This window comes from Corylus avellana, chromosome ca3 (assembly GCF_901000735.1).
Source record: "Corylus avellana chromosome ca3, CavTom2PMs-1.0".
Lineage (NCBI taxonomy): Eukaryota > Viridiplantae > Streptophyta > Magnoliopsida > Fagales > Betulaceae > Corylus > Corylus avellana.
In genome coordinates this window covers 33,021,857-33,049,510 of record NC_081543.1, presented here as the reverse complement: position 1 = coordinate 33,049,510, position 27,654 = coordinate 33,021,857, and the positions used below count along the sequence as shown (strand labels likewise).

Below are 27,654 nucleotides of genomic sequence, written 5' to 3'. Positions count from 1 at the left end.
GTTGGAAATTTGGAATTGATAGCATAAGATGATATAATATAACATAAGTCATAAGCATACAAATTCATATTAATACAACAATTAAGTACTAGAGACTTCGTTACAATGTTAATGTATATTATAAATTATAATTATATATATATATATATATATATATATATATATATAAGATCAATACTTAATCATATTATTCATGTACAATGATAATGTGATTCGTATAATATCAAATTAAGTAATTGACATTAGATTAAACAATGTGTTACTTATAATCACAATTGAAATATTAATGTATTATCATTATAATTTAAATGATTATATTATATGATCAATTGATGATTAAATCATATGATTATATAATAACAAATTATACATATATAATATAACATAAGTCATAAGTATACATGTTCATACTAATATGTAAATTATAATTATACATATATAATACAATTTTTTTTATTATAGTTTTAACCATTTTGAACAATTTTTCGAAGTTCTTATTCAAAACTTAAAACCATTTTTTAAACCATTTTCTCTTAATTTCTTGTCAGTTTTTAAATCAATTTTTAAACTCGTTTTACACATTAAAATTTAACAATTTTGTAAAATTGTTTTATTTCTTACTAAAAAACAAGTAGCTTTGAAATGGTATCACTTACAAGTTTCAAGTTTCATCTAAACCCTAAACCTCACTCCCACTCGTCCCTATCTCACGCACGCCGACGTCGCCTCTGCAAGTTATCTTGCTCCCTTCCTCTCTCAAACTCTCATCCTCTCTCGAACTCTCAATTCTCAGGTTAAAAATGGAAACTTTTTAGGTTAGAAAATACGCGTGAATCGTGACTCTCTCTCTTCCCAGGTTAAAACACTTTCTTCCCACAGTTTCAGACAAATCTCTCTCTTTCCTCTTTCCTCTCCCCTCACCGACGGCCAGTCACCAAAGACCACGAACGGCAAGCACCGCTGACGACGAGCCACCCACATCTCCGGGGAAGAGCTACCCACCGTCAAAATCCCCAAATTTCAAAACCCCAACCCACTATCAAAATCCATCTTCCCTCTCCCCCACTGACAACGAAACGCACAGGTACGCACAGGTTTTATCTTTCTCTCTCTCTGTTATATTTCTTGCGTCAAAGTTACGTGATGTTGTGGAACAACTCTTGGAGTTATTAATGGTATTTGTCAATGAATGAAGTTTGGTTGACAGAGTACGCAGATGAATTAGGCTATCAAAGCGAATGTGTTTTTGTTGATATAATTAATATCTAAATTAGTATTAAGAGGTGGTTGAGTTGGATGTTGATTATTTTAATTTTCTTATTTGATCCTGAGGCTTGTATACGTAGGAAGGAATAGGAATTGATTTCTCGAGCGGTTATTTTTCTTCTATGTTGCTTTGATTTATCAAGGTAATATTAATTTCTTTTTCTTTAATCATGTTGTAGAAAAAAACTGAAAGTGAAATCACACCGACAAAAGCGGTTTTGGTAATATCCTTACAGTTCCCAATTTGCTTTCACCAAAAATTTATTTTATGTCTCTGCTGGAATAAGCGGTTTGGGAGAGTTCTATTGCTAAGAAACTTTTCATTATGATTATTTAGAAATTCAAAAATCTTATATTTTTAATCTTTATTTGAGTTTCTATAATCATTTCCAACTTTCGGTTTCTTTAATTTTTTTTTTTTTGAATTTAACTCATTTCTCTTTTTTGAATAGAATTTTGGTATCTGGTTCTATTTATTTTTTATGATTATGTTCTGATCGTACTCCGGTGTAAATTTTTTCCCTGACTTACTTTGACATTCCTTTTTTTTTTTTTTCATTTTTTCCCTCCTGCTTCCTACTTGAAACTTTTCCTGTCATTTTTAAAAACAAACCCGTGCAATGCACGGGTTTCAAGCTTGTAATAATAATTGGGCATCGGGCTTTTGATATCAACTTAGTTCTCTCTTCTTTTTAAAGTTGGAATTCGTTGAAAGTGTCTAAATGTGTTAATTTTCATGCACATCCTTTAGCTAAATGGGCCGCTTCCCATCTTCTCTTTGGAAGCATTCTTACGAGGTCCCCTATTCTCTCTTCCATTCAGATCAGGAATGGGAAAGATCCTCCCCAGTAATCTTGTTTTCCTTATTCTATTAGGGAAAAAAGAAAAGAAAAAAGAAGCAACCTAAAATGGCTTTAAATAGTTCCAAATCAATGTTAGCGCCATGCTAACTAGATGGCCAGGTGTAATTGGGGTGGTTGGCCACCCATAGAGTTGTGAATTTAATTTATATATATATAAAGTAATGTTTGCGAAAAACAAAAACATTTTTTTTGAAAAATAATTTTATTCTTCTCATATTTTAGAGAAATAGATATTCATTTTCGTTAGGGAATAACTATTCCTATGAATAGTATGCCGTGGTTTTCCAAAAAAAAAAAAATTATGCACCAAATGTTATAAAAATTACGTTACATAAATTTTGGTGAGATGAGAAAAAAACGAAGAGTGATATATAGCATTACTCTTACATGAATTATGGCCCGGTTTGTGCTACGTTTTACTTATTCATCTTTATAGGCCTTATTGGGCAAACCAAAATTGGCCCATCAAAAGGAGATGGGCCACCTTTTGAAACATTAATCCTTTTCTCCCTTTGTTTATTTTTTTGTTCCGTTGTTGTGTTGAGTTCGCAAGCTGAAATTCGTTTTGAACAGCCCCGAGTTACGCACGGCACGACATTGCATAAACCCGCACCCTAAACCCTATGCCACCTCTCTCTGCAAAACCCTAATCTTTGCACGTCTATTGTGGTTGGGTTTGGCAAAGATGTTGCGAAGAAACATACGGTTGAGGAGAGAGTATTTGTACAGGAAGAGCTTGGAAGGCAAAGAACGCTTGCTCTATGAGAAAAAGCGAAAGATCAAAGAAGCTCTACAAGGTTTGTATTACACACTTTTTTCCACAAACTTTTAAATTTTTTTTTTTTTTTTAATTCCTTGTGCTAATGGGGATTTCACAGAGGGAAAGCCGATTCCCACGGAGCTACGGAACGAGGAGGCAGAGCTTCGGCACCAAATCGAGCTTGAGGACGAAAACACAGCTGGTATGCTTTAATTTTTATCTTTTTAATATGTAAACCAGCTTTATCTGCTTTATCTGGTTTAAATTGTAAATGGGGTTTCAGGTTATTAAAATTTTAATTTATTTTATGTTTTTTTTTTCTCCCCTGCTGGCACCTGCTAATTTTTGCATTTTACTATGTATGGAAATTGTGCTTAAATTCTAGTCCCGAAGACGCACATTGATGATGAATACGCAAATGCATCAGAAAGGGATCCAAAAATTTTGATAACTACGTCTCGTAATCCAAGTGGTCCACTTACACAGTTTGTGAAGGTTGGTTCTCAATTCATATATGATGGCTATACACTTTTGTTTACTCCATTGGCATTCTGCATGCAGTTGAATTTTGTTCATTGATTTCAATTCTTTGGCATGTTCGTTCAGGAATTGAAGGTTGTCTTTCCTAATGCACAGCGAATGAATCGTGGTGGCCAGGTTGGTGAATGGATTTTTTTTTCTCCATGCATTTAGTTCATGAACATCGTGGTGATCATTTTTCCGTTGTCAAGCATATTTTGAATATTTTATTCTTTGCAGGTTATTAAAGAGATTATTGAAACATGCCGTGCAAATGATTTTACAGATGTCATCTTAGTTCATGAACATCGTGGTGTGCCAGATGGTATGACTATAAGCCATCTACCTTTTGGTCCAACTGCATATTTTGGATTACTCAATGTGGTAAGTAGTTTGGTCATACTAGTATATTCTGGACTTTTGTTTTGTTCCAGTTGCCTTTGCATCAATATGCTAATAAATCCGTTTTTTCCTGTAGGTTACCAGACACGACCTTAAAGACAGGAAAGGCATTGGGAAAATGTCTGAGGCTTACCCACACTTGATACTTAACAAGTTTTCAACAAAGGTATCCATATCTTGGTTTAGAATTTTTTTTGCTTGTTTGGTTTTCATCAATATATTATGAGAAAGCTAGGTAGACAAAAATCCAATCAAAGTTTGCATGTTGACGTTCTGCTGTTCTTGCCACTATTGGTGGTGCTTAGAGAACTGCATATCTAATAAATGTAGTAAATATATTGAAGGCTGTCTGTAGCTTTTTTTTTTAACATGTCCCCATATATGTAATATCAGCATTTTTAATGATTTTTCAGTAGTTATTTTAGTATTGAGCTAAGTTCAGGAAGGTAGTTGGAGGATTTTACTGCTGGAAAAACAGTAGGTTCCTTTATTTGGGTGGGTGCTGGTTTCACTATCTTTATGGATTAGCTAGCGTAGCTACAAGATTTGATGAGGATGTGATTTGTGTTATATGTATATATTTAGGTAGTTGCAATTTTTATCTTGTTTTTGGCTTATCAACTCCTGTGGGATGTAGAGTATATTCTGCTTTGATGTCCACTATTTATTTGATTTGGAATTTTTATTGTTGATAGCTGGGGGAGAGGACAGCAAACATTTTGCAGCATCTTTTTCCTGTGCCAAAACCAGATACTAAACGCATTATAACTTTTGCCAATGAGTCTGACTATATTTCATTCAGGTTGGTTAATTTTTTGATTCTTTGGAAGATGCTTTGATTGGCTATCCTTTAATTTTTTTGAACTACTGTTGTCAAGGATGATGTTGGCTTGGACATATAATATCTTTACCAATGTAGATCTCTAATAGATGTGGATAGGATAGGTTCAAGTTACACTTTTAACATTCAGCAACTTTTGCTTAGATTGATCCTTTGACAATCTTACCATCAGATTGCATTCAGTTCTTTTTGATTAGCTTAATATGCTATCATTTTGAGCCTTTGAGTTCATAAATAGCTATCAGAGGTTTTAAAAGGTTTATTGAACAGTTTTTGGTATTGAGTTTACAGATTTTGAATTCAGCCCCTTTTAGGTCTTTCATAGGCTGCCTTGTAATGAAGTAATCCAACATTTTTGGGTGCAAGGTTTAAAAATGGACCATTAACTTTCTGCATGGTGACTGAATCAAATTAAATGTGGCTGCTCAAGTTGTTCTGAGTGGCATCTCTTTTACTTATGCTACTGCTTTTATGATTTTTTTTTCTATCATGCATGTAGCTACCATAATTTCTCATTTAAAATTATTGTACACTAGTTCCAATCTCATATTTTGGCTTTGTCTTTTGTAAGTGGTTGCATCTAGAATTTATTATTCTGATGTGTAATTGATTTTTTTTTTTTTTGTTTCATACAAGATCTGCTTTGTTCTGAACAGAATAAATGTTTGTCTTTTTGAACTCCATTAAGAACTTGTAAACTTACAGGCATCATGTGTATGAGAAACATGGAGGTCCTAAATCAATTGAGCTTAAAGAAGTTGGTCCTCGCTTTGAAATGCGACCTTATCAGGTATTTCGTTTGCTAGTTAGTTTGCTTTTCAATGAAGCTTGGTTTTTTTGGTCGTTGTTAAGAGTTATGCTCTTCTAGTTATGTAGTAATTATTTGACTACACCTTATTTATATCGGTGCTTGTGGTTATTACGCTTTCATATGGCGTCTATTCTTGGGTCCCATCTTGTCTTACATGATGGTAAGAGACATTAGTTTATTCCTTTGTTACGTCCCAGCTCAATATCCAAGTACACCTATGGTGAGATATGCATGTTCTTCGGGTGGCCATTACCCCTAATTGTGGGTCATGGTCTTGGTAGTATGCAGAGAAGTCATTTCTTTATTTTTCATTTAAGAATATCTTGAGAACCATGATTACAGGCATTTCTTTTCATATTATGTACCTAGCTAATGTTGCATTTTGCACATGTACAAATATCCTTTTTTGCCATGAATCTTCCTTTTCATCCTTGTTGGCTTTTAGACCTTGTCTACTAGTATACAGAAAAAGCAAACTGAGATGGCTATCATCTTTCTCTGTTGGTTTGGAAATCCAACTTTAATCTGTTTTTTCTCCTTTCTTGATATCAGTTTTTAAATGATTACTCTCATTTTCTCATTTTATATCAGAATTAGTTATTACATTTGATTATAGAATTATGTGGCTCAATTGTTCAGATACTGGCCATCACTTGAAACCTAGAACCTGTATCACTTATAAAAAAAAAAAAAAAAATTGCCATCACAAACCTGGCATCTTGTCAGCATCATCTCTTTCTATTCTATCCTATCCTATTCTTGTTCGTTCCATTTATCCAAACTTTTTCTTATCTCCATGTTTCTTTGGGACCATTAGCTATCCTTAAATTTGGTTTGACGGCATTTGTTTGTTGATTGGTGATCACTTGATGTGTCCAAATAATTGATCCTCTTCTCAACAGTGGGAAGGATCCCCCCATATTTGCTCAGGGAAAAAAAATCGTCTCCTGTTCTGCTTCCACACAAACCCTCTTGTTATTATGTTGCAGTAGCACCTTGAATTTTTACTAATCTATTAGCAAAAGGCATCAATCTTTTAGGGCATTGGGCTCAGTAATGACCTGAACATTTTCATTAAGGCATTAGCCCACACTATATTGAGTGGGTATGAATCATAAAGTTTTCACTTGTGTAACTTTAACAGTAGTTAGACTCTAGAGTTTATCTCGATTAATTTGAAAAATTACAAAAATTGGACTGTGATTTTGGATGGATCATTTGAAAACATGTTTTAAGACTTCTGTAGTGGTCTTAGCAACTGAACTAAAGAGGAAATACATAAGAATTGGTCTCCAATGACTTTTGTCAAGTATTAACTCCATAATTTTAATTATTTACGAACATGTAAAACTTATGACCTCACTGATAAGGTGGAGAAACGTGGCCGGTGGTTGCTATGCTGTTAATTTAGTTGTTAATGCTTTTGATCTACTTTGATTGGTTTCTGTTGGTACCTTTTCGATGTAAAGCTTTTTATTAGACTTTATAACTCCTCAGCATCTACTGGTACTATACGTAAAACCTTCAATTCATAATTTCTTGGTCTCACTTGAGATACATGGATTATTACTCTTGCCATTGTTGGCTTGACCTGGTTAAAAAGGGTCTTTACATGGTAGACACGCGTATCATATTACGTATTTTTGTGTATTTGACTGGTATTTGGTTTCCCTATGTCGCTGTTTCAGATAAAATTAGGAACACTGGATCAGGATGAAGCTCAGACTGAATGGGTCATCAGACCATTCATGAACACTGCCAAGAAAAGGAAGTTTCTTGGAGATTGATGCCACCTCAAAAAGAATTTTGGAAGATAAGATTCATATCATTTGTTAATCTTATTAAAAATGTGAGAATTATGTAGTCTAAGAACAGATGTCTTAGTAGCAACCCTCATATTCTCATTAAATCATACTCTTTTTACTATTCTCATTAAATCAACGGAAAGAGAATGGAGTTAGCCTTGTCGAGCAACCCTCATATTTCCTTTTTTTAACAATCCCAAATGTTCAAAGCTGGTTTCGAGATATTTCCTTTTTTCCAAAAAAAAAAAAAATTATGAAGTAATATTAATGAAACAAATATGACACGTGTTATGTTTTGATAGGAGCTTACGTGGATCATCGTTAAAAATATTGGATGTTTTATCAATTTGGCAATCAAGGTTTTATCCTGATAAAGGGGTGGCAAAACGGGTTGCCAGGCCAACCCGAATATGACTCAATTGACCTACCACCCAATTAGCCTTAACTCGGACACAACATGAGAAATTACCGAGTAACTTGACACGACCTAGTTGCCCCGTCACTTGGTTAGCCTTATCTTATACATGATTTGTTTAGATAAACGGGTGAAAATCTAAAACCCAAACATGACGATAAATTATTGGGTAACTCAACACCATTTGTTTGACCCGTTTAACTTCAAATACAACAAACAATAAAAAATAAAAGACACCAAGCGATGACACCTGACCGACAAAACCCTTCTTCAAGCCCATCAATCTTAAAGTAATCAGTTGAGAATGAATTGTAGAGATGAGGCTGTGATGGGGGTGGGAAGGAGTAGAAGAAAGCTTATGAGTAAAGCCCCAATTCTGAGAAGAGCTATGCGCATAACACCCAACCCACCCCGCCCTACCCAAAACTTGGTAGATTTGGTGACTTGAATCTGGGTAGTGGGTAGGGTTTTTCAAACCTGTTTGGCTTGAGTCGGGTAGTCGAAAAGGCCAAAACTCGCGTCGAAAAGGCCAAAACTCGCCCCGAACCGACTCATGTCCACCCTATATATAGGAGGGGTTAAAACACTCAATTACAATTAGCAATTATTGGTTAAAACTACTAATCGCAACCGGGGTAGCCGATTGGTCAAATTAGAAAATAGAAACTAATAATCGACTATCAGTTACTAGGACATGTAAAAACTGTCGGTTATCCGCACCAGTAAGCATTTTGGGCATATTTTGAGTATTGAGCCTACTTTTCGGGTTTAATTTACTTGTTTTTTTGCCCTTTATAAAAAATAATTAGGACTTTTTTGTCCTTTTTCAAATTCTGAAAATATTCTCTCTATAATTAAATCATTCTTTCGGAAAAATCATTCTTAATGAATAGGGTACAAATACCAATAGAATACTTGAAATAAGGAACAAAATTTTATAGCATATCCAATTGTACCTTGGAACATCATGGCTTGAGTTGACGGTTTTCCTAGGCTTGCCAACAATAACCAGCCAAATACGGCCAACAACAAACAACACAGGAAAACAGAGATTACACCCGCTACAAAAGAACCACCCGGTACCCAAAGCAACTATGCAAAATATTTTCAGCAATACCCCAAGAGCCAACCGGTGAAACCCCAAAAATAATAATACATAATCTGTAGAAAACATACAAGAATATGTCAAATGCCTGCTCAATTCAATTTAATATAGAAGCAGGTAAACACTACTTGTTAGAACAGCTACGATCTCATTCCCAAATGCCTACTCAAATCAACTTTCAATATATTATCAGGTAAACCCTACAAGTTAGAACAGCTACAAATTACAATCTCATTTTCAAAACAGGTGTCGATGCTTTTCGGGTTTTTCTTCTTTGATGGGCACTGGGTCCAGGTTAGAACAAACAGTTAAAAAAGTTATGGTCATCAAGAGTTTCTAGAATTTAGCTCGCTAATCATTTTGGTATTCTTTTAAGCAGCTTGTACATGCCAAATACATTCTTCTCCTGCCAAAGGTACGGGATGAAAAACGACCGGTACGTGGGAGGAGAGAGCTCCCTGTCCAGGTAAGGCAGTGCTGCAATTACCTGAAGAACATTAAATAAATAAATAAATAAAGGAGGTTAGCACAATCACAGAAGGAAAGGTGAAAAGATGAAGAGGACCGACTTTTACCTCCCATGTTGACGAGTCACTCCCACGTGTTGGGGAAGGTCGATTAAGCTGCAGCTCAACGAGGAAAGTACAAGCCTGAAGATCCTGAAGCTGTAAGATCAATGGTGGATCATCAATTAAAAAATGCAAAGGAAAAACAGAACAGGTTAAGACATATCAACTAATCTTCTAAGAGGGATTAATTACATATTGTCCATCCGCGGCCTTGTTCTTTTTGTTAAAATAAGGAGGTGCAGCTGCAGTCCCTCCGAGGGTAGAATTAAACGGGAATGGTAGAAGACCTCGAAATCCATCGTCAATCCAACGTACTTCTCCGACATAATCAGGAACCAAAAATGATGATGGAAACCGGTGCCATTCACTTCCAACACATAGTACAGAACCTGCAATGTATAGGATCCAAAACTCAAAAAATTTGGATGGATGTATCTCCCTTCTAATACTAAATGTTAAAAGTATTAATTAAATTATTAAATTCACTCTTTCTATCACCTTAAACTTTTAGGATAAGTCATAATTTTACATAGTATTATATCATAAGTCATAATCTCGAACCCTGATTCTAGAGTTTATCACCTATTTTCAGTTAAATATTCCAAGCATTGGGTTCTCACTAGTTAAAGGAGAGTTTAAGCCCACAAGTAAGGAAAAGTGTTAAAGTATTAACTAAATGATTAGATTCACTATTTCCTGTCAACTTAAGCTTTTGAAATATATTGTGATTTAACATTAAATAAAAGCTCTTTGGAAGTGATGTGCTCTTAAAAGCTCTTTGGAAGTGATTGAGACTATATACCATATAGTCTCAATCAAAAGATCATTAAGAAGAAGTGTATGTTCCTAACTCTAGCTGTAAATTATTACTGTAATGTAAGCTCTATTATTGTTCAAAGTGCATTAGATCTTTCAGGCTGGCATAAAAAGCCTATCTCTAAAATGTCATCCCAAAAATTTAAAAGGAAGCCACTTTGCATTTTCAAGAAGCTTAAACTTGTTCCAACATTCATTCTCATGCCCTAAATACAATGTCATTTACTGCACTACTTCCATCGTTCATTTTTATTCCAAACACCAAAGGAAGCCACAGAATTAAGCTACCTAACATTTCAGACTTTCAAAAAGAGCATCAAAACTCTTCTCACAATGATGCTCTTTCAATCTCAAGAAGCGTGTGTGTGTTGTGAGGTTGACCGCTTCCATGATTACATGGACAAAAATAACCTGCAAACTCTTCTTTCAATAACTTAAAGAGGGTTATAGAGTAAATTCCGTGATCATTCTATAACCAAGAGAAAATGGTGTTGCATTTTTCTTTTTTTTTTCTTTTTTTTTTTCTGACCAAGAAATGGTGTTTACATATATCTAAAAGCAATTTGTAGGCTCTCACCTGTTCCTGCATCATCATGGTGCTCTAAAAGCTTGTAAATCTCCATAGGAGCAGAATAACCATGAATCAATGAAAAAGTGCGAGCATGGGAGACGCACAATATGAGGCTAAGAACCACAGGTCTAAGGAATTTGGATATCTGCGTATGTACACAACAAGAAGTTGATCATGAGTTCTCATTAATATAGATCAGGAATCGCATAGGAACTTTAGATACACTTACCATAACCATCAGGGATTTATCTTTGGGATTATATTTATCTTGAAAAAGATCAGGGAAGCTCTCAATGACAGCTGAAGCAGCAACACAAACAAGTGGATAAATTGGATAAAGGAACCTGCAATTGTAGTTAGAAATGATTATCATCAATTTAATCTCACCTGCACTCTTTTAATATTATACTGGAGGCTAGATGGAAACTGGTTATATGCTAGCTACAGGACTTCGGGGATCTGACCAAGAGGTTTGAAATTTAAAGTAAAATCATATCTGAAAACTAGACGAGTAGATGTCCTACAATGGCTTCTTCCCACAAACGCACAAATACAATCTTTAGAGAACAAAACATTGCTAAAGGACTGTAACACGAAGAGCAATGGAGCAATGGTTTCTTACCTTATCAAAAATGGTTTCAAGCCATCTACCCCCATTAGGCGCACCCAAGGGGACTCAAACCCCCAAAGTCACCCACAACCCTATTCCCATAGGTGCCCAAAGGGCATTGGCACTATCCAATCTAATAAATAAAGGGTCAATATAAAATGTCTTTCCAAGTGCAACAACTCCAAAGTTGATGATTACAATAATTCATAGAAAATCAGAATATACACTTTCTGTAAGAAGTTTTCAAATCAGAGAAGAAAAATCTATTGGCATGGACTTGTGTCTCATAAATGGACTGTCACTCTATATGTAAACTAATCTTAATGGGCCGACAGTTCCATTAATGACCACCATTACATTGATTCAATTTCTTCTATCCTTTCACAACAAAATCACCTCTTAACCTCCATTTATTCAATAAGCACACTAGTTGAGGTTGTAGAGAATATGAATACCAAATACAAGACAGATTGCTATAAAGCTATTTATCATGTAATAGCAAAACACTCAGTGAATTTGTGCTGATCGCAAATGTTGTATGACGCTAATGATAGCAACTCCTAACAACATTAAAGTACAGGATTTCAAAACCATTGACACCACCTCCAAAACTTCTCCACAAACTTAGGGATATGACAATCTTGAAAAGCTAGACACTAACATGAATTTTTATATATGTGGTTACACAAACATGGGCTACACATGTTACCCAAAAAAAAAAGGCCCTAACTGGAATGTAAGTACAGATTATTCTGTCAACACAAGACAACAGTAAATTAGCCAAACCTTTCTTCTTTGTGCGGCTGCAAAGACATAAATACCAGCCAGATATATACAGGTGAGACGATGATCAGCAGGTCTGGGGCATACTTCTTCCTTGCTATTGGCCAAATTCCCAGGAAAAGCAAAGCAAGAACGAAACAGAAGTTGAAATTGTTAAATCCATTCCTCAGATAATATAATGGTCCTTCAGTCCCATACAAGTGACTTTCACCTCCTCCTACAACATTATATAGCAACAGATTCAACACAGATGATGTCCATCGTCTGTAGTAGAAGTAGTCAACAAGGAGTGAGACTGCCTGGAAGAATTCCAAATTTTACATTTTAATGGGTATGAGCAAAAATTACTTAATATAAGATATTATAACTCAATTAAGTACTGATGGAAAATGTAAGGGAAAATGTACGGGCATGTAAAAAGATCCAACAAAGTAGCATCTCAAGATCAAACTTAATGATTAACTTACAAGAAGAGAGACAGTGGTGACAGCCCCAGCTAAAAATGCTTGTTTGAATCTTCTAGCTAAAGAGTAGAATGTGACTGGTAGAAAAGCCAAGATTGAGAATGGCCAGCCAAGGATTACACCAACAGCTGCAACTGCAACAGACATTGCAGGTTTCCCAAGAAGAAATAACCCGGACGAAAGAGAGATGGCATACATAGAGAATGAACTTGGCAAGAAACCTAGCGAACAATGCCAAGACAATAGATATTAGAAAAATCCAACGATAATGGAACTGAAACTCCAGATTAGTAATACTCGACTAAATGGAAAAAAAATAAAATGCACTACCAGTAACATCATACAGACAGATAAAAAGAGAAACCAAAAAGTATTTCAGGAAACAAAAGAGACAAATTGAAAAGGGCCCACCCACTTGTGCTAGCAAAGAAACAACCGCTGGTCAAGCATAGCATTGCAAGCGTGTAACAGGCAAGACGTTTTCCATACTTCCTGGAAAGGGCTACTACCAGAACAGTTTCTGTGATAACAGAGAGGAGACCTAGAAAGAGTCTTACAGCATAGAACACTCTCACCTGCAATAGGAAAGCTATTGGTTTAAGCAAAAGTCTAAAAAAGAAAAAGAAGTTACAGAAATATGATTCATCAATAATTACAAAAGAAAAACAATCCAAAAGTATGAAGAAATCTTACTTTTTCCTCAACAAACAACCAGGAAGCTGGTCGACCCACTAATTCATGGAAAATAATGTATAAGTATGACCGAAGTGCAAACTGGGAACTGCAAGAGGCATATAAGTTATAAGAACAATTAATGTATCAATGGAAAGTCATATTAAACCAAGAAATCTTTCAAAGTAGTTCAAAAAAGCTCAAGAAATAATACTCAACAAAGTCTCCATATTCTTCTTTTGATATGTAGGATTAGAATCTAAGATCAAAGTTAACCCCACCCCAACTGTGCAACTACCTAACCATCATGACAACCCATTTTGTTGAGCAGGGAAACCAATCAGTATTAGTGGGACTAGAAACTTATGTTATAGAACAGACTATTCCGGTAAAAATATGTTTGGTTGTAATATTGGAACCTAAATTTGCATTCCTTAGTTCAAACTCATTCTCTCCATGCATTTGATTCATAGGTACTTGGCTCTTGGCCAAGTTTGTTGCCATCCATACCAGCAAGCGCCTCACCACCATTATTTTCCAATGTGAACGCATATACTGATTTAATAAGAGCTTCTGTTTCTCCGACGTCCTCAGATTCCTCAACATCTACACCACCAATCCACTTACCATGTCCACATGTGACCAAGCTGAGTCTGAAAGTGTAACTCCTTAGCCACAGAAACCAGGCACGGATGCTAAGTACAGCTTAACAGAGCTCAAACAAGGTCAATCTGGCCTTGTGTGGGTTAGATCAAGGCTTAAGAGGGGCCTTTGGTCATATCATTTCTTTTAAGGACTGAATATCCAGCTTTGCCTTGCCATTTTCCGGCAATGAAGAGGCCTAAAATGAGCAAGGCTGACTAAGGCCACTGCAACACCCCCATAAGAAAGCCACAACAGGTTGATATCGAAAACATTTCACATTACTGTAATATGTATCAGAATTATTTAGCACTGCTTCCTATATCATATTCAGTGAGGATACCCTCTTGTTCTATTCAAAGCTCCCCATTTGTCGCATACAGATACAACACAATCATCAAGGCATGCACCCCCCGAGGCACACGGAGACTCAAATTAGGATAACACATTATAAGCTTAAAATTTAGGGGAGAATCAAATTTAGTCCCTAGGTTTTTATGCGATTTTAATTTAGCCCTTAATATACACTCATTTAAGTTATGGGAAGAAAGTATATTGGTCTAATACTTCATCTATCTCTCACTCTCATGGGAAGCGTGTGAGGAGTGTTGTGGAGGTCTACCATCAGAATTTTGATTGTCTACGTGCTAGTTGGATTTGAGAGATGGGACATTTGGTATTTTTATTATGTGGAAGCGAAATCTTGAGTTTCGGTCTAAGATCAGTGGGGGTGTTTGATTGGCAAAGAGAAGCAGAGGCGTTTTCCGAGTGGTGATCCTGGGTTGGCCAAGTGTGTTCTAGTTGCTGAAAGCCAGCAGGCCACTTAAGTGGCGTGATCAGTGGGGGTGTTCTCTAAAATATAATATGATAGTATTATATATTCACATTCTCAACCAAAATAAATATTTGCTTTGCACGCCAGGATCCAAATATAGCCTGCAGGCCACTTAAGTGATGCATCACTTTTCTGTCCTTAACTGGACCAATATGGGTGTGAGCTTATGAACTATCTTTGCCAATACATGATATCCATCGTATGACAGGATGGTCACAAGTAATGCTTGTTCCTTTGAAACAAGAATATAAGAGTAACGTATCATACAACATATACATGTATAGTAAGACACGACAAGTATTCATGTATTGTGCAAAACATGTCAATTCAAAAACATTAGTTCCACTTTTTGCTACATTTGGGACAAGCAGAAAATGGAAACTTTAAATATGTTATAAGTGGGAAAAAGTAGCCCTCATGGCCACATGATCAGATCCCAAAATTTTTCACCACAATTTCTCAATCTTGAAAATCAACTTTAAGCAGCACTAATTTCGCTCTATACTTACCCCAGCCACAAGTATAAACTCTGCTAGCCTATCCCTTCAGGCTTTGAAACAGACCCTAAGGCACCAAACAGTCATTCCATTTAAAAAAGGATTTTGTCAATTTCGCTTGCAGTCAAAGGCATTTGATGCATAAAGAATTGGAAACCAGTCGCAGAAAATTGTAAAATCCATTAATCTCCTACAAAATCATTATGATGAACTTATCAAAACACAAATTTACTAAATTCAGATTTTATACTGACCTAAGCGGTCACTTGTAGCCTCTTTGATGGATTGAATCATTGGAATGCTAGCTTTGTCAGAGTGGCTCATGATTGGGAAGTGGATGTCATAGCTTCGTTTTTTAGCTTGTTGTATTCAATCAAAATGAGACGGGTAGGTGAAGACAAGCTTTAACAGGTACCCTCTAAAAGAGGATTGTTTGATGTTAGATCCTTCTACAGTATCTTGAGTTGTAGGGAATGCTCTCTTTTCCCCTAGAAGTGTATCTAGCAAACTAAGGCTCCTTTGAGAGCGGCTTTTTTTACTTGGTCGGTGACCCTAAGAAAGATCCTTACTATGCATAATGTTAAGAAGTGACACATCATTGTAGTCTATAGGTGTTGTATGTGTGAGAGGAATTGGAATGAGGAGTTCGTTGATCATCTTCTTCTCCATCATGAGGTTACTTGTGCCTTATGGAATGCTTTCTTTAGTCGCTTTGGGCTTTCTTGGGTTATGCTTAAACGAGTTATTGACTTGTTTGCATGTTGGTAGACTGCTAGTAGCACTCAGAGTGCTTGTGTTGAAGATGGTACATTCTTGTCGTTTATGATGTATTTGGAAGAAAATGAATGTTACGAGTCTTGAAGATCATGAGAAGACGATGGAGGAGCTTAAGTCTTTTTTCTTTGATACTCTTTATCTGAAGGCAGCTGCTTATGTTTCTTGTTTGATTCTAAGTTTCCACAATTTTCCTATTCTTCTTTCTTCTTCTAGTTAGGTGTTTTGTCTTGTATTCTTCCTGTGTACTTGGGGCGCCTTATGCTTTTAATGATATATATATATTATCTTAGAAAAGGAAGCTAGAGAATACACACCAATTGCAGTAAGGTGATCAGTTTGCCAAAAAGAGCAGGGGTCATGACTCCATAATTGATCTCGCATTTTCCGTAATATATTCCTTGTGTTGGACACCACCAATTTGAGAGAAGTGTTAGGATATTAATTAAGTGATAAAATTGTCCCCTTTGCATCGGCTTAGTTTTATTAGCACTACCAGTGGTTTAACAAAACCGATTTCACTCCATAACACAGAAAATAAAATTTACCCTAAATTGATTCTACGTAATTTTTGTTTTCTAGATTAAATATTACTTCTTTCTTTAGTTGCAAGGTCTTAAACATTGGTATCACACTATCACCAAGCATTTAAGCAACACGTCTCAATTCGAGCATGAACAATAGCCAATATATCTGACAGAACCAAATGCGTAAATACGTACAAACACACACACACACACACACACACACACATATACATATACGCGTAGACGAAATGTATACCTGTACTCCCAAGTTTGGAAGCCAGATTTGTAGAGAAGGAAATGGAGAGGCTCCCAGTAGTTGAAGACTTCGTCGCAGTCGTGTATGATGTTTGATGCGGCGCTCATGTACCGTAGCGTTCCCAGGACGAACAACGGAAACAACCACCCCAATCCCTCGTCTCCTTTCCCACCGTCCGATTTCCCCGGCTTGTCGTGCTTCCCGTACGATTCTGATTGCGAATACGGTGATGATGACGATGAGGGATCGGACGGTAGCGGACGTCTCTGCCTCGTCGATAGCGCCATCTGTGCCTCTCTCTCTCTGGCTCGCTTTCTCCGTGTCGGTCACTGTGCGTCTGTGACTATTATAAGTGATGCTTACTTCCACCGGAAGCGAAATGTCAACTTTTTCTTTTAAAAAAAAAATTTGTCTCTCTTTTGCCTTCTCAAATATTAAGGGGTTTCTTTTTTTAGAACATAAATAAATAATAAATAATAAAAATAAAAAGATGTATGTTCATATCGTAAGTTATTAAAAAAATATGTATTTTTTAATAGGATAGAGTTTTTTTTCAATTTTGGTTGAAGGAATTTCTTCCAACTTAATGTATAATAATAACATGCATCATTTGATCATGTGAAAGTCACATGTTGACAAACTTGAAAAAAAAAATTTGTACATCTCACCAAAGGCCGACCCACGCTTGGGGTTGGGGGATGAATGTCTTCCCAAAATTTTACAAATTTTCAAAAATATCCTTCAAATATACTAATTTTATAAATTTGTCTCCTCAAAAATCATATATTTGTCCCCCCAAAATATTATTTGGGTCCCTTTTTAATTGTTTTAATTTATTATTATTATTATTATTTTGCCCTCTCTTTCGTCCCCCCGCACTACAAATCCTAGTTCCGCCCCTACATCTTATATGTTATTAAAAAATATGTAGTTATTTTGGTGAAAGTGGCTAAAATCTTCCATTTTTAGTCTCATTATTTTAACTCAAAATAAATGGTGAGTGAAAAGTACTCACTATCAAAAGGTTATTTGTAAAAAAATAGTTTATCTTTAATAGTTAAAGAAAAAATAAACAAATATCTGAAAAATAATATTTAAATAAAATAATAAAAGAAAATTGTTAAAATAGTGAAGCTGCTAAGGGTGCTTTAAGAAAATGAGTAGTTAGAATAAAAAAAAAAAATGTATTTTTTATTATTTTATTGAGTAAAATTTGCTGAGTATGCTATGAATACTTTACAAATAACCTTTTGAAGGTGGTGAAAAGCATTGGATCTTACAGTAAAAATAATATTTTTCATTGTAACTTAACCTAGTATTTGCAAAAGGATATTTTCTTTACTACATTTGAGACAAGATTCTCCTCAAAACGAGTCTATTTTGTGCTTTATGCAAAATACCTAGTTATCACACGGAGTCCACTAAGGAAATAGAATAATCAAGAAAAAAAATGGACTATAGTACCAAATCTAGTGCTTTTTTATTTATTTATTTTTAAAAAAAATTGCTGTTCAATGCAATCTGTGTCTGTGTTCATCATATTCAATAAAGCATGATAAAAGAAGAAACAGAGAAGTCAAAAAAATATATGTGCCGCAAGAAAACCAATGGAAACAGCAAAGGATTCAGAGTTCTGGCAACGAATATGAAAATGGGAAAGTGAGTCAGGTTTGATAGCATAAGGGGGCACTTACTTTTGTTACAAACTTGCACAGGATATAGAAGCCTGCCACAGTTTGATTTACTATTTTTTTTTTAATGGTCCAGATTTAATTTTATTCTCTTTTTTCATGAAAAATCAAGAATTAAATCTTGCCCGTCAAAAAAGCTATAGTTTTTTTTACGGCACCTAGGCTAAATCCATTTCTCACATCCTATTCCCGAATCCGGGAACTGACATTCAGACAGGCGAATTGGCCAAACAAACAAAAAAACACAAACAAACAAGTATTCAAATATAATGCTCATAGAACATTTTGAAGCAAAGCATAATACAAAGTTCCATCGAGTTCAACTCTTGCGGCGGGGGAATATAACATTACAGCTGAATAGGGTTACCGAAATTATGACCTGGATGCGGATAATAAAAGAACATCCACTTCTGGTGCATATAATTTATGGTTTCTTGGGGCAAATTCTCTGCAGAGAAAAACAGCAAAAAGAAAAACACAGAAATCACAGGTGTCTAACCGGTGTTCTGCAAGCCTGCAGCAATACCCTTCATCGTCAAGATGAGGGTATCCTCCAAACCAGGGGCATACTCGCTTGTTGGGTTCAGGTTCACAAGTTCATCAGTTGCTTTGCTTATTTCCATAAACTCCTTGGAGATGTGTGGACGCACCTTCACAAGGTAGTTTGGATCCCGGATTCTCTTCAGTGTGTAGGCTTGGCAAACATTCAGGGTAGTAATGTAGGAATCTCGCAGCCGGAGTCTTTGTTTCAAGTAGGGGTCCCCTTCAAGAAGATCCTTGTGTCCAGCAGTCTACCAGCACAGAGAAAAGGAAAATCAGTTTTTGTGACAACCATTTTGTCTGGAAAGCCCCATAGGCAGAAATGTTATGGTCTAATATTTGTGCAGTAACCAACAGAAGATTTGGGAATCATGCAAAAGGTTTGGAAGAGTTTTATACAGTATTCTTAGGGAAAGAGAGCATGTAAGATAATGTCTATGTTACTCAATGGCCAATGCTTAGAGTGACGGTTGAAATTTTACAAAGATCTTGCTGGAAACTTGGTGAAAGAATGCATTGCTTGTGAATCAAAGAAAGCCATGATGGAAAGCTAAAATATAATCCGAGACAAATTCAAAATGTAAACAAATTCTATCCAATTGATTTTACCTGTAGGAGAAGGGCCTTTGTTTCTTCATAATTGACCCTCAACCGCTCTCCAAATTGCCACAGTTCTTCTGAAACAAGGAGCTTGTCATACAAAGCAGCAATACCTGGGTCTCCCTTCGCGAACACCATCTCGACCAAATCAATGGTGACCCTAAAAAATGGCCATTCATTGTACATCGCCTGCAGCATATGGAGATTTCTAATGTCCTTCTGAATAACATGTTTAAATGCTGCTCCAAAGCCTAGCCACACTGGAAGATGAAACCTTGTTTGTAGCCACGCAAAGATCCATGGGATTGCACGGAGTGATTCAATACCTCCACTTGGCTTACGCTTTGATGGACGACTTCCAATGTTCATCCGACCGTATTCCAACTCTGGCGTAGCCTACATTTGTAAATAGACAATGGTTATTAAATAAATGATGGTCTTTAGTGAGCTTGAATTATCAAAGGAAAATGTGATTCATGCTATTTGGATAATTCTTACAAGGCGGAAATATTCCACAAATCGGGGTTCTTTGAAAACAATGGAACGATACTCTTCTGTTGCAATGATAGCCATCTCATCCATCAATGCACGCCATTCCGGTTTTGGAGACACCGGGGGGTGCATACCGTGCTCCAAAGTAGCAGCCGTGAAACGTTGGAGTGTTCTAAAACACAAGTGCTCCTCTCCAAATGATTGCTCAATGACCTCACCTTGAACAGTAACACGGAGTGATCCATGAATGGTATCTGGAGGTTGAGACAATATGGCAAGATGGGTAGGCCCACCTCCTCTTCCAACAGTCCCACCACGACCGTGGAACATGGTTAGCTTCACACCATATTGCTTAGCAACCTTTATAAGCTCCTCTTGAGCCTTGTATAACTGCCACGCTGCAGAAAACCGTCCCGCATCTTTACCAGAATCTGAATAACCAATCATAACTTCTTGCTTTCCATTAATTCGGTCTCTATACCAATCTATTGAGAATAGCCGCACTAAAGCAGCAGGAGCAGCCTCCAGGTCTGCAAGCTTCTCAAACAGAGGAACCACTCTTAATGGTTCCTTCACATGGCATTCACGTTGCAGGAGCTCAACTGCAAGCACGTCAGACGGTGAAGTTGCCATCGAAATGATGTATGCTCCAAAGTTGTCTGATGGAAGTTCCGCTATGACGTGAAATGTGTCTAGAACATCACTAATTTCTTCAGTTTTGGGAAGATCAGGTCCAAACAGAGGGCGCTTGCCGCTGAGTTCAGATAAAAGCCATTCCTGCCGACGTTCTTCAGACCACTCTCGGTAGGACCCAATTTCCAAGTGCCTGGTAATGGCATCCATGACATCAGTATGACGGTCCGACTCTTGCCGAATATCAAGTCTCACAAGTGACAGTCCAAAAGTTGACACTTGTCTTAAGAAATCAAGAAGGCTTCCATCAGCGATTGCACGGTCACCACATGTGCACAGCGATCTGTAACATAGTTCAAGAGGTTCCAAGAACTGCACATAATTTGAGAAAACTTGATCAGTATACAAACCAATCAAACAAAAAGAAAAATTGAAAGGCAATTTGTAACTTAAAACAATAAGGAGTACCGGTTAGTTAACAGAGATGTTCAGTAACAGATCCAATAAATATATCTCTTCTTTTTTTTACTTTTTTCGTCTTAAGAGTAGAATAAGCTTGGGAAGATAGTTTAAAAGAGAGCACTGGATTGTGATAATCCTGTGGCCTGTAACTTATTGAGAGATAAGAAATAAGGATCCACTAGCCAATCCTACATGGTTATATACAGCTTAGTTGAGTTGAGGGAAAGGTACAATCGATATGAACATTGAAACCATGAAATACAGATGGATATAGCAACATGATTACTGGAATCTTCAAAATAAATTCGAATGAATGAAAATACCTGCTCAACATTGGTGAAAGTCGCTTCCTCGGGGATATCCGAGAACCCATGGGCCAATAAATGACGAGAGCGTTCACGTGTCTGATAAAGCCTATCCCTTACTTCACCAAGAATGACACGGTAGGGCTCATTGGGAGGAATTTGCTTCCAAAACTCTGTCACCAAAAAGTAGAAGTGATTAGTAACAATAAAAGTTATCAGGAAAATTAACAATACAAAAAATTATACCTAAACTTGGGAAATACCTTCTTAATAAATACTAAAAACAAACATACAACACTTGATTCCATTATATTGTCACCACAAATTATGGTTGCACAGCTAGGAAATTTCCATGGAATAAGTTCTTTGAGCACATATGTTGTTCAATACAATTTTTTTACTGTATTAACCAAGTGCTCCAAATATGCACCTCCTTATATTTGTGTAGCTACTTTCACTCATGATTGCAAATTAGGAAATTCCAGTGAAGTCAATGATTCATTTTCCATATCTGACATAGATTCAGGCAATCAGCTGACATTTTGTGAACAGCAATACTGCCATTTTCTATTTCCTTTCTCCAGTTTGCCAATCTTTTAGCATTGTTCCAGTAGAGACCAAGGAAGAGCAGGGGTTTGTATACCAGCTATAGATTTGTCTAAGGGTGGGTGGATTACCCTTATCAAGAGCACCCTATCCAATTACCTACGTATTTCATATCCTTCTTTCCTCTACCTTCGAGTGTTGCTAATCGTATTTAGGAACTTCAACATAACTTCTTATGGGGTGAGATAGGCGAAGAGTTCAAATATCACTTGGTGAGTTGGCTGAAGGTGTATATGTTGATCTCTGCGGGAGGGTTGGGAATTATGAACCTTTTGAGGTTCAATCATGCACTCTTGGGTAAATGATTGTGTCGGTATGGGCTTGAGAGAAAGGCTTGGAGGAGATGGTGCTTTTGTATCTTTTGTGGTGTCTCTGAAGGGAAAGGAATGGTAGACGTTTTGAGAACCGCGAGAGGACTTTGAAGGAGATGAAATCTTTTTTCTTCAACACTTTCTATCTCTGGACAGCCGCTTATATTTCTCTTTTCGTGCTTAGTTATCATAATTTTCTTGTTCTTTTTGCCCCTAATTCCTAGGTAGCTTTTCTTGGATACTTCTTGTGTACATGAGGGTGTCTTACGCTTTTAATGATATTTTGATTATTTATCCAAAAAAGGCTAGAAGGAAAGTAAAAACTAGTAGGAGTCAATTCAATCATATAAGGGCATGTTGGGTTGGAGATTATTATGGGAAAACTCTATTTGCATTTGTTCTTTTCTTTTTTCTAAAGCTGAAACATTGTGGGTTTGAAGGTGAGGAAATTGGGCATTTCAGATTGTATATAAACATTGATAAAGTTAAGGGAGGTATGCTTCCATAAATTTAAACTATTTATAGGAAAGGCAAAGAAGGAAAGGTCTCATGCAGTATGATTTATTTCTTAACATATCTATGGACAGAGAGTTTAAACGTTTAATCAGCATTTACAATGTCTAACATAGTATTTGGCAAGGAAAATACATATTGTACCACCATATATTTCCAAAGGTTATGCAAGATATGGATAAAGCATACAAGGAGAACCACACCCCACCCTAGGTATAGATGAATTACCTATGTAGTGTTTTGCATCTTTCTTGGAGGACCTATGGAGTTCATCTGCATGAACACGAAGCTCATCATTGCAGCGCCACATAGACAACTGCAAGGAAATGAACAGAAATTAGCTAATAGTGATGCAAAGCACATAAACAATAAACAAGCAACAGTCCCCAACCAAGGAAGTGAAATTCCTTAGAAAAGATTGTAAGATGTAGAAGCTACTAAGTACCTCAAACATAAGATCCTCTATTTGGGAATAGTACAAGTTAGCAGCCATCATTCTAGCCAACAAGCAAACATGCCTTGTGACCTCAGGAGTCACCCTAGGATTTCCTGCATCCAATGTGAAACAGACATTAAGTTGAGAGAGAGAGAGAGAGAGAGAGAGAACTTTAAAATTATTCCAATTTATAGAAAAAATCAATCCAAGAAGTTCTAATTGAAAATCCCATTCCAAAAGTTGAAAGGTGGTCTATCCGACTTTTGGCTCCTTCCCTAAGACTATTTTCTTTAATTGTGGACAATGATTATACTTTCATGATCACCATCATGCCATTAACAAATAGGATCATCCCAAAAATTAAACTGACTTATTATAACGTTCCAACTAACTTAAGGAACAATAAACACATTTCACCACATTCAAAGTAAGTTCATTACGAGTAAGACACCCTGATGGGTTTGCTTCTTTTTTCCCCTCTATTACCAAACTGTTTACACCACAAATTTGACCATGGAGAAGGATCTTACCATCACGATCACCACCCATCCAAGAAGAAAATTGAATAAGTGGGGCATTGTAAGGAACACGTTCATTAATCCCTATGTTCTTCAAAGCTGTGTCAACACGGCGGAGAAACTTTGGAACACCCTTCCAGATTGTTTCATGAAAGTAGCTCATTCCTGCCCTCATCTCATCTTGGGGAGTTGGAGGGGTCCTCCGAATCTCATCCGTACGAAATGCGGCTTGAATCTACAAGAAATAAAATAGCAGAAAAAGCAAAAATTAAATACACCATAGACTAGGCTATTTTTTTTCTTTTTTGTGGAAAAACTTCCGAATATATCTTAAGCTCAAATTTATACCATAAATACAGTTTTAGAGTTAAAATGTTGTCAGAAAAACCCTATGTAGCATACTTGTGGTTTGCTGTAAATAATGAGAATCATCTCCCCAAGCTCATGTGATCAACCGAGTTCAAACATATGTTGCAAGGAGATATTGCACACTTTTGTCTTCTATGATAGATGATTATTACAATGCTATATATCCAACTGATGGCATTTAAGCATTTATCATATGCCCTGGATATGCAGGGCAACTGCTTCTTTCTTTCTTCCACGTGCAAAAACGGCAGTTCTATACATAACATAATGCAAAGAGCAAATACGCTATTCAACCACATATGCAGAAAGTTATAGGTATGTCATAGGCTGTTAATTTTGAAACATCTATTATTTATATTGGACACAAGGCCTGAAAAGTGAAAAGGCTCAGAAGAAATCCCTAATGATATATTTGTGGCTGGTCATAATATTCACAGAAGAACATAGTGATAGAATAATTTAAAGCCCTGATTATATATATTTTCTGAAAGTCTATAATGAAAGGTTTCTTTTATTAAGCTCGTAAAGATCAACCCCCAGAGTCATAAATATTTGCAAAACCTAACATGGTGACACATTGTTGCAGTTACAACTTACAAGATCCAATTTAAAGAAATAGTATCACCAAGAACGTCTCAAATTCTAAATGCTGATAAAGAAAATAATTTTTGATAAGTAATGAAAAACTTTATTGAAAGCGTAAGGCGCCCCTATACATGCCATATACACAAGGAGCTCCCACAAGCCCGAAACCCAAAAAACACCAAAAACACTGACAACCCAACCCACCCAAAAAGCCCACAACCCCAACACCCACAAAGACAACAAAGCCCAAAGCCCTCAAACGCTAACAAGCGTAAGCCTTATCTTTCCCACGCTGATATTAAAAGATTAAAGTACAGAGAAAAGTTGGCTTATTAAAGAATTCTACAGAAAACCTAATAATCATGGCTATGCATATCACACATGTATACATAATGAGTATCGAATCCAAAGTAGCATGTCCTATATTTTACTGTTTCTTTCTTGAATTTTAAATGCCCCAAAGGGGAGGATTGGTGGATTAGGGCTGAAGCAGCTTCAGTAATTAATCTGGGGCCCCCTTTCTTTTCCAATGTCAGATGAATTCCACAAACATAAAAAGATGTGATTCTAGAATATGCCCTAAGAAATAGTTTGCAATAAAAATATAACATTCAAATATATAACACCAAAGTTTGATAGCAAGAAAATAAATTCAAAAGATGCTGATATTCACCTCCCTCTGAAGTGCCTCATCAAGCTCCTGCTTATCATCAGGAGTAATGTCCTTGGCATACAATTGGGCTAAACAATCCCGAATCCTGAACCGAAGAGTTAAGGGAAAATGATAAGAGAGAGAGAGAGAGAGAGAGAGAGAAATACTGCAAGAATGCAAATTCTAGCCCTTCCCCTCATGCAAACCATAGGGCTTACATAAAGAATATTATAAGCAAAATTGCATAAAGAAACTTAATTTTTTAACATTCAGCAAAAATCTGAAAATATAGCAAGGGCAAGGGTGGAGGAGGCGGGGGTAGAAATTGAAATATGCAATTGTAACTCAAGGAAGCAAAACTAAAGTAACTGGAGTACAAACCTTCCATGCTTTTGAAGCAAAGATCTACGAACGGATTGCGTAGGATGAGCAGTGAAGACCAGATCCACAGTCTGGTTCTTCAAAGCATCAAAAACTTCTTGTGGAGACTTGTTCAGTTGTGTCACAAGCCTCTTGAGAGTTTCTTCAATGTCCGATTCGGTTGTTGCAGAGTTTTCATCCACAAAATCACCCTTTTTCAATTTGATCCGTCTGCGGTAAGCAATCTGGACCTCCTCGGCCAAGTTGGCCAAGTTAAGCATGTGGGAGAAAGACTTTGCAATAACAATAGAGTCCCCTGGATCCAAGCTTGTCAACACATTTCCAAGCTCTTCTAGCTTCTTAGGATCATGCTTACCTTCATACTCAGCAGAAAGCTCATAACACTCTTGCACCTATACGAAAATCCATAAAAGAAAAATAAAAATCATAACACGATTGGCTAATTTCTGTAATTCACCAAATAAGCTTTAAATACTAAGAAAAAGGCCTTCTTGTTTAAGATTTCCAAACTATTGCTCCCCGATCCACATCAAATCAGAATTGGAATAGCTCTCAAATTTATATATACTTTTACATAGTGAACTCTCATGATCACTTTAGATTCAATGAAAGTAACACAGAATGTTGCATATCCAACCAGAACACCAACCTCGGTCCCCAAAACTGCGAATAAATAATGATTCATATCATTTTGAAAAGGGTTTTACATTCCCCCATAAAGCTCCATATTTTTCATACAAAACTCAAAATCCAATCAAATTCGAAACTCTCAAACTAATCAAAACTAATATTCGAAGAGGTCACTCGATCACTTACAGTTTCCTTGAGATCCTCCCCATGTAAATCTTGAAGAATATCCAGAAACCGATCCAAAAGCAGAGCATCATACTCAATCAGCTTATCATCCTCACTCACTTTCGCCGGAACCAAAAGCCGAAGCTGCGCGTCGATTGACGCCAACTTCTCAAGATTCCGATTCGCCATTGCTCGCCCTCAGTCACCCTCTGTGATCACAAAACAAAACAAACCATCGTACAAAGACAACTCAGAAACCAAAAAATCGAAAAGAGTGGGCCTGATAACTCGGACTCAATCAAGCGGCAAGAGACAAAAATTCTGAGCATGACCGAGAAAAACAGAGCCCGTGAAATCAAAGATTTGATGGGTAAAGGCCACGTGTGATGAGAGACAATGCAGTACAGTGATAATGAAATCTTCGCACATATATACATAAAAAACAGGGGATTTCTACAGAAAAGGGTAGATTCTGTAAGACCCAGATGTCAATTACCCAGCAGAATTGTGAATAATGGAATACCTGAATCCGGTGAAGTGAGATTCGATTCGTTTCCGAAAAAGAAGACGAAAAGCTGGATAAGAGAGAGGTAGATTGAGAGGGGTGGTGTTTGAGATCCAAAGGGAGCACAGGTTGTGACTTTATATAGAAAACAAAAGCCTGCAGCTGTCAATGTCGTGCTTTTTATGGCCTTTCTCTCTCACTCGTGACTCGAAGCCGAATTGAATGTCTCTTTTCTGTATAAGATGAACATAGAAACGGAATATGCCTACCAAATATTCTTTCCTTCTTCTCTATAGCTCTAGTTTCGAATCCGAGGTACGGTTTTAGTGTTTTTTCAAGTTTTGTCCAGCAAGGAAAAGTTGAAAGCAAAATCGTATTGGACTTATTTTCTATGATCAAAAGGGATGCAATAAGTAATTATTAGGTTCATTAAAACGTATTATCCTGCTAATTAAAG

General features: G+C 36.5%; 3 protein-coding genes across 4 annotated transcripts; 1 reads left to right on the top strand and 2 right to left on the bottom strand.

The window, feature by feature from the left end:
- The first annotated feature begins 661 nt into the window (after positions 1-661).
- On the top strand, positions 662-7,442 carry LOC132175817 (uncharacterized). Of its 2 annotated transcripts, XM_059587876.1 has the most exons (11): positions 662-1,084; positions 1,446-1,487; positions 2,703-2,926; positions 3,008-3,091; positions 3,275-3,384; positions 3,496-3,546; positions 3,649-3,792; positions 3,887-3,976; positions 4,506-4,612; positions 5,357-5,441; positions 7,151-7,442. In XM_059587876.1, exons 3-11 carry the CDS (start codon positions 2,815-2,817, stop codon positions 7,247-7,249), a joined length of 882 nt encoding a protein of 293 aa, XP_059443859.1. In that variant the 5' UTR covers positions 662-1,084; positions 1,446-1,487; positions 2,703-2,814; the 3' UTR covers positions 7,250-7,442. The 2 variants fall into 2 exon arrangements, with proteins under 2 accessions (XP_059443859.1, XP_059443858.1); XM_059587875.1 differs by lacking the exon at positions 1,446-1,487.
- A 1,373-nt stretch (positions 7,443-8,815) lies between these two features.
- LOC132175816 (dol-P-Man:Man(6)GlcNAc(2)-PP-Dol alpha-1,2-mannosyltransferase) lies at positions 8,816-17,179 on the bottom strand. The gene is made up of 10 exons (XM_059587874.1): positions 16,804-17,179; positions 13,294-13,381; positions 13,016-13,175; positions 12,604-12,821; positions 12,140-12,435; positions 10,973-11,087; positions 10,750-10,888; positions 9,549-9,745; positions 9,363-9,452; positions 8,816-9,274 (listed from the first exon to the last, which is right to left on the bottom strand). The coding sequence occupies exons 1-10, from the start codon at positions 17,088-17,090 to the stop codon at positions 9,143-9,145; spliced, it is 1,722 nt and encodes a 573-aa protein (XP_059443857.1). The 5' UTR covers positions 17,091-17,179; the 3' UTR covers positions 8,816-9,142.
- A 1,558-nt stretch (positions 17,180-18,737) lies between these two features.
- LOC132175815 (phosphoenolpyruvate carboxylase, housekeeping isozyme) lies at positions 18,738-27,338 on the bottom strand. The gene is made up of 11 exons (XM_059587873.1): positions 27,216-27,338; positions 26,714-26,901; positions 25,898-26,289; positions 25,538-25,622; positions 23,923-24,145; positions 23,402-23,505; positions 23,185-23,272; positions 21,545-21,699; positions 20,133-21,131; positions 19,644-20,030; positions 18,738-19,285 (listed from the first exon to the last, which is right to left on the bottom strand). Exons 2-11 carry the CDS (start codon positions 26,879-26,881, stop codon positions 18,989-18,991), a joined length of 2,898 nt encoding a protein of 965 aa, XP_059443856.1. The 5' UTR covers positions 26,882-26,901; positions 27,216-27,338; the 3' UTR covers positions 18,738-18,988.
- Between the last annotated feature and the right edge of the window lie 316 nt (positions 27,339-27,654).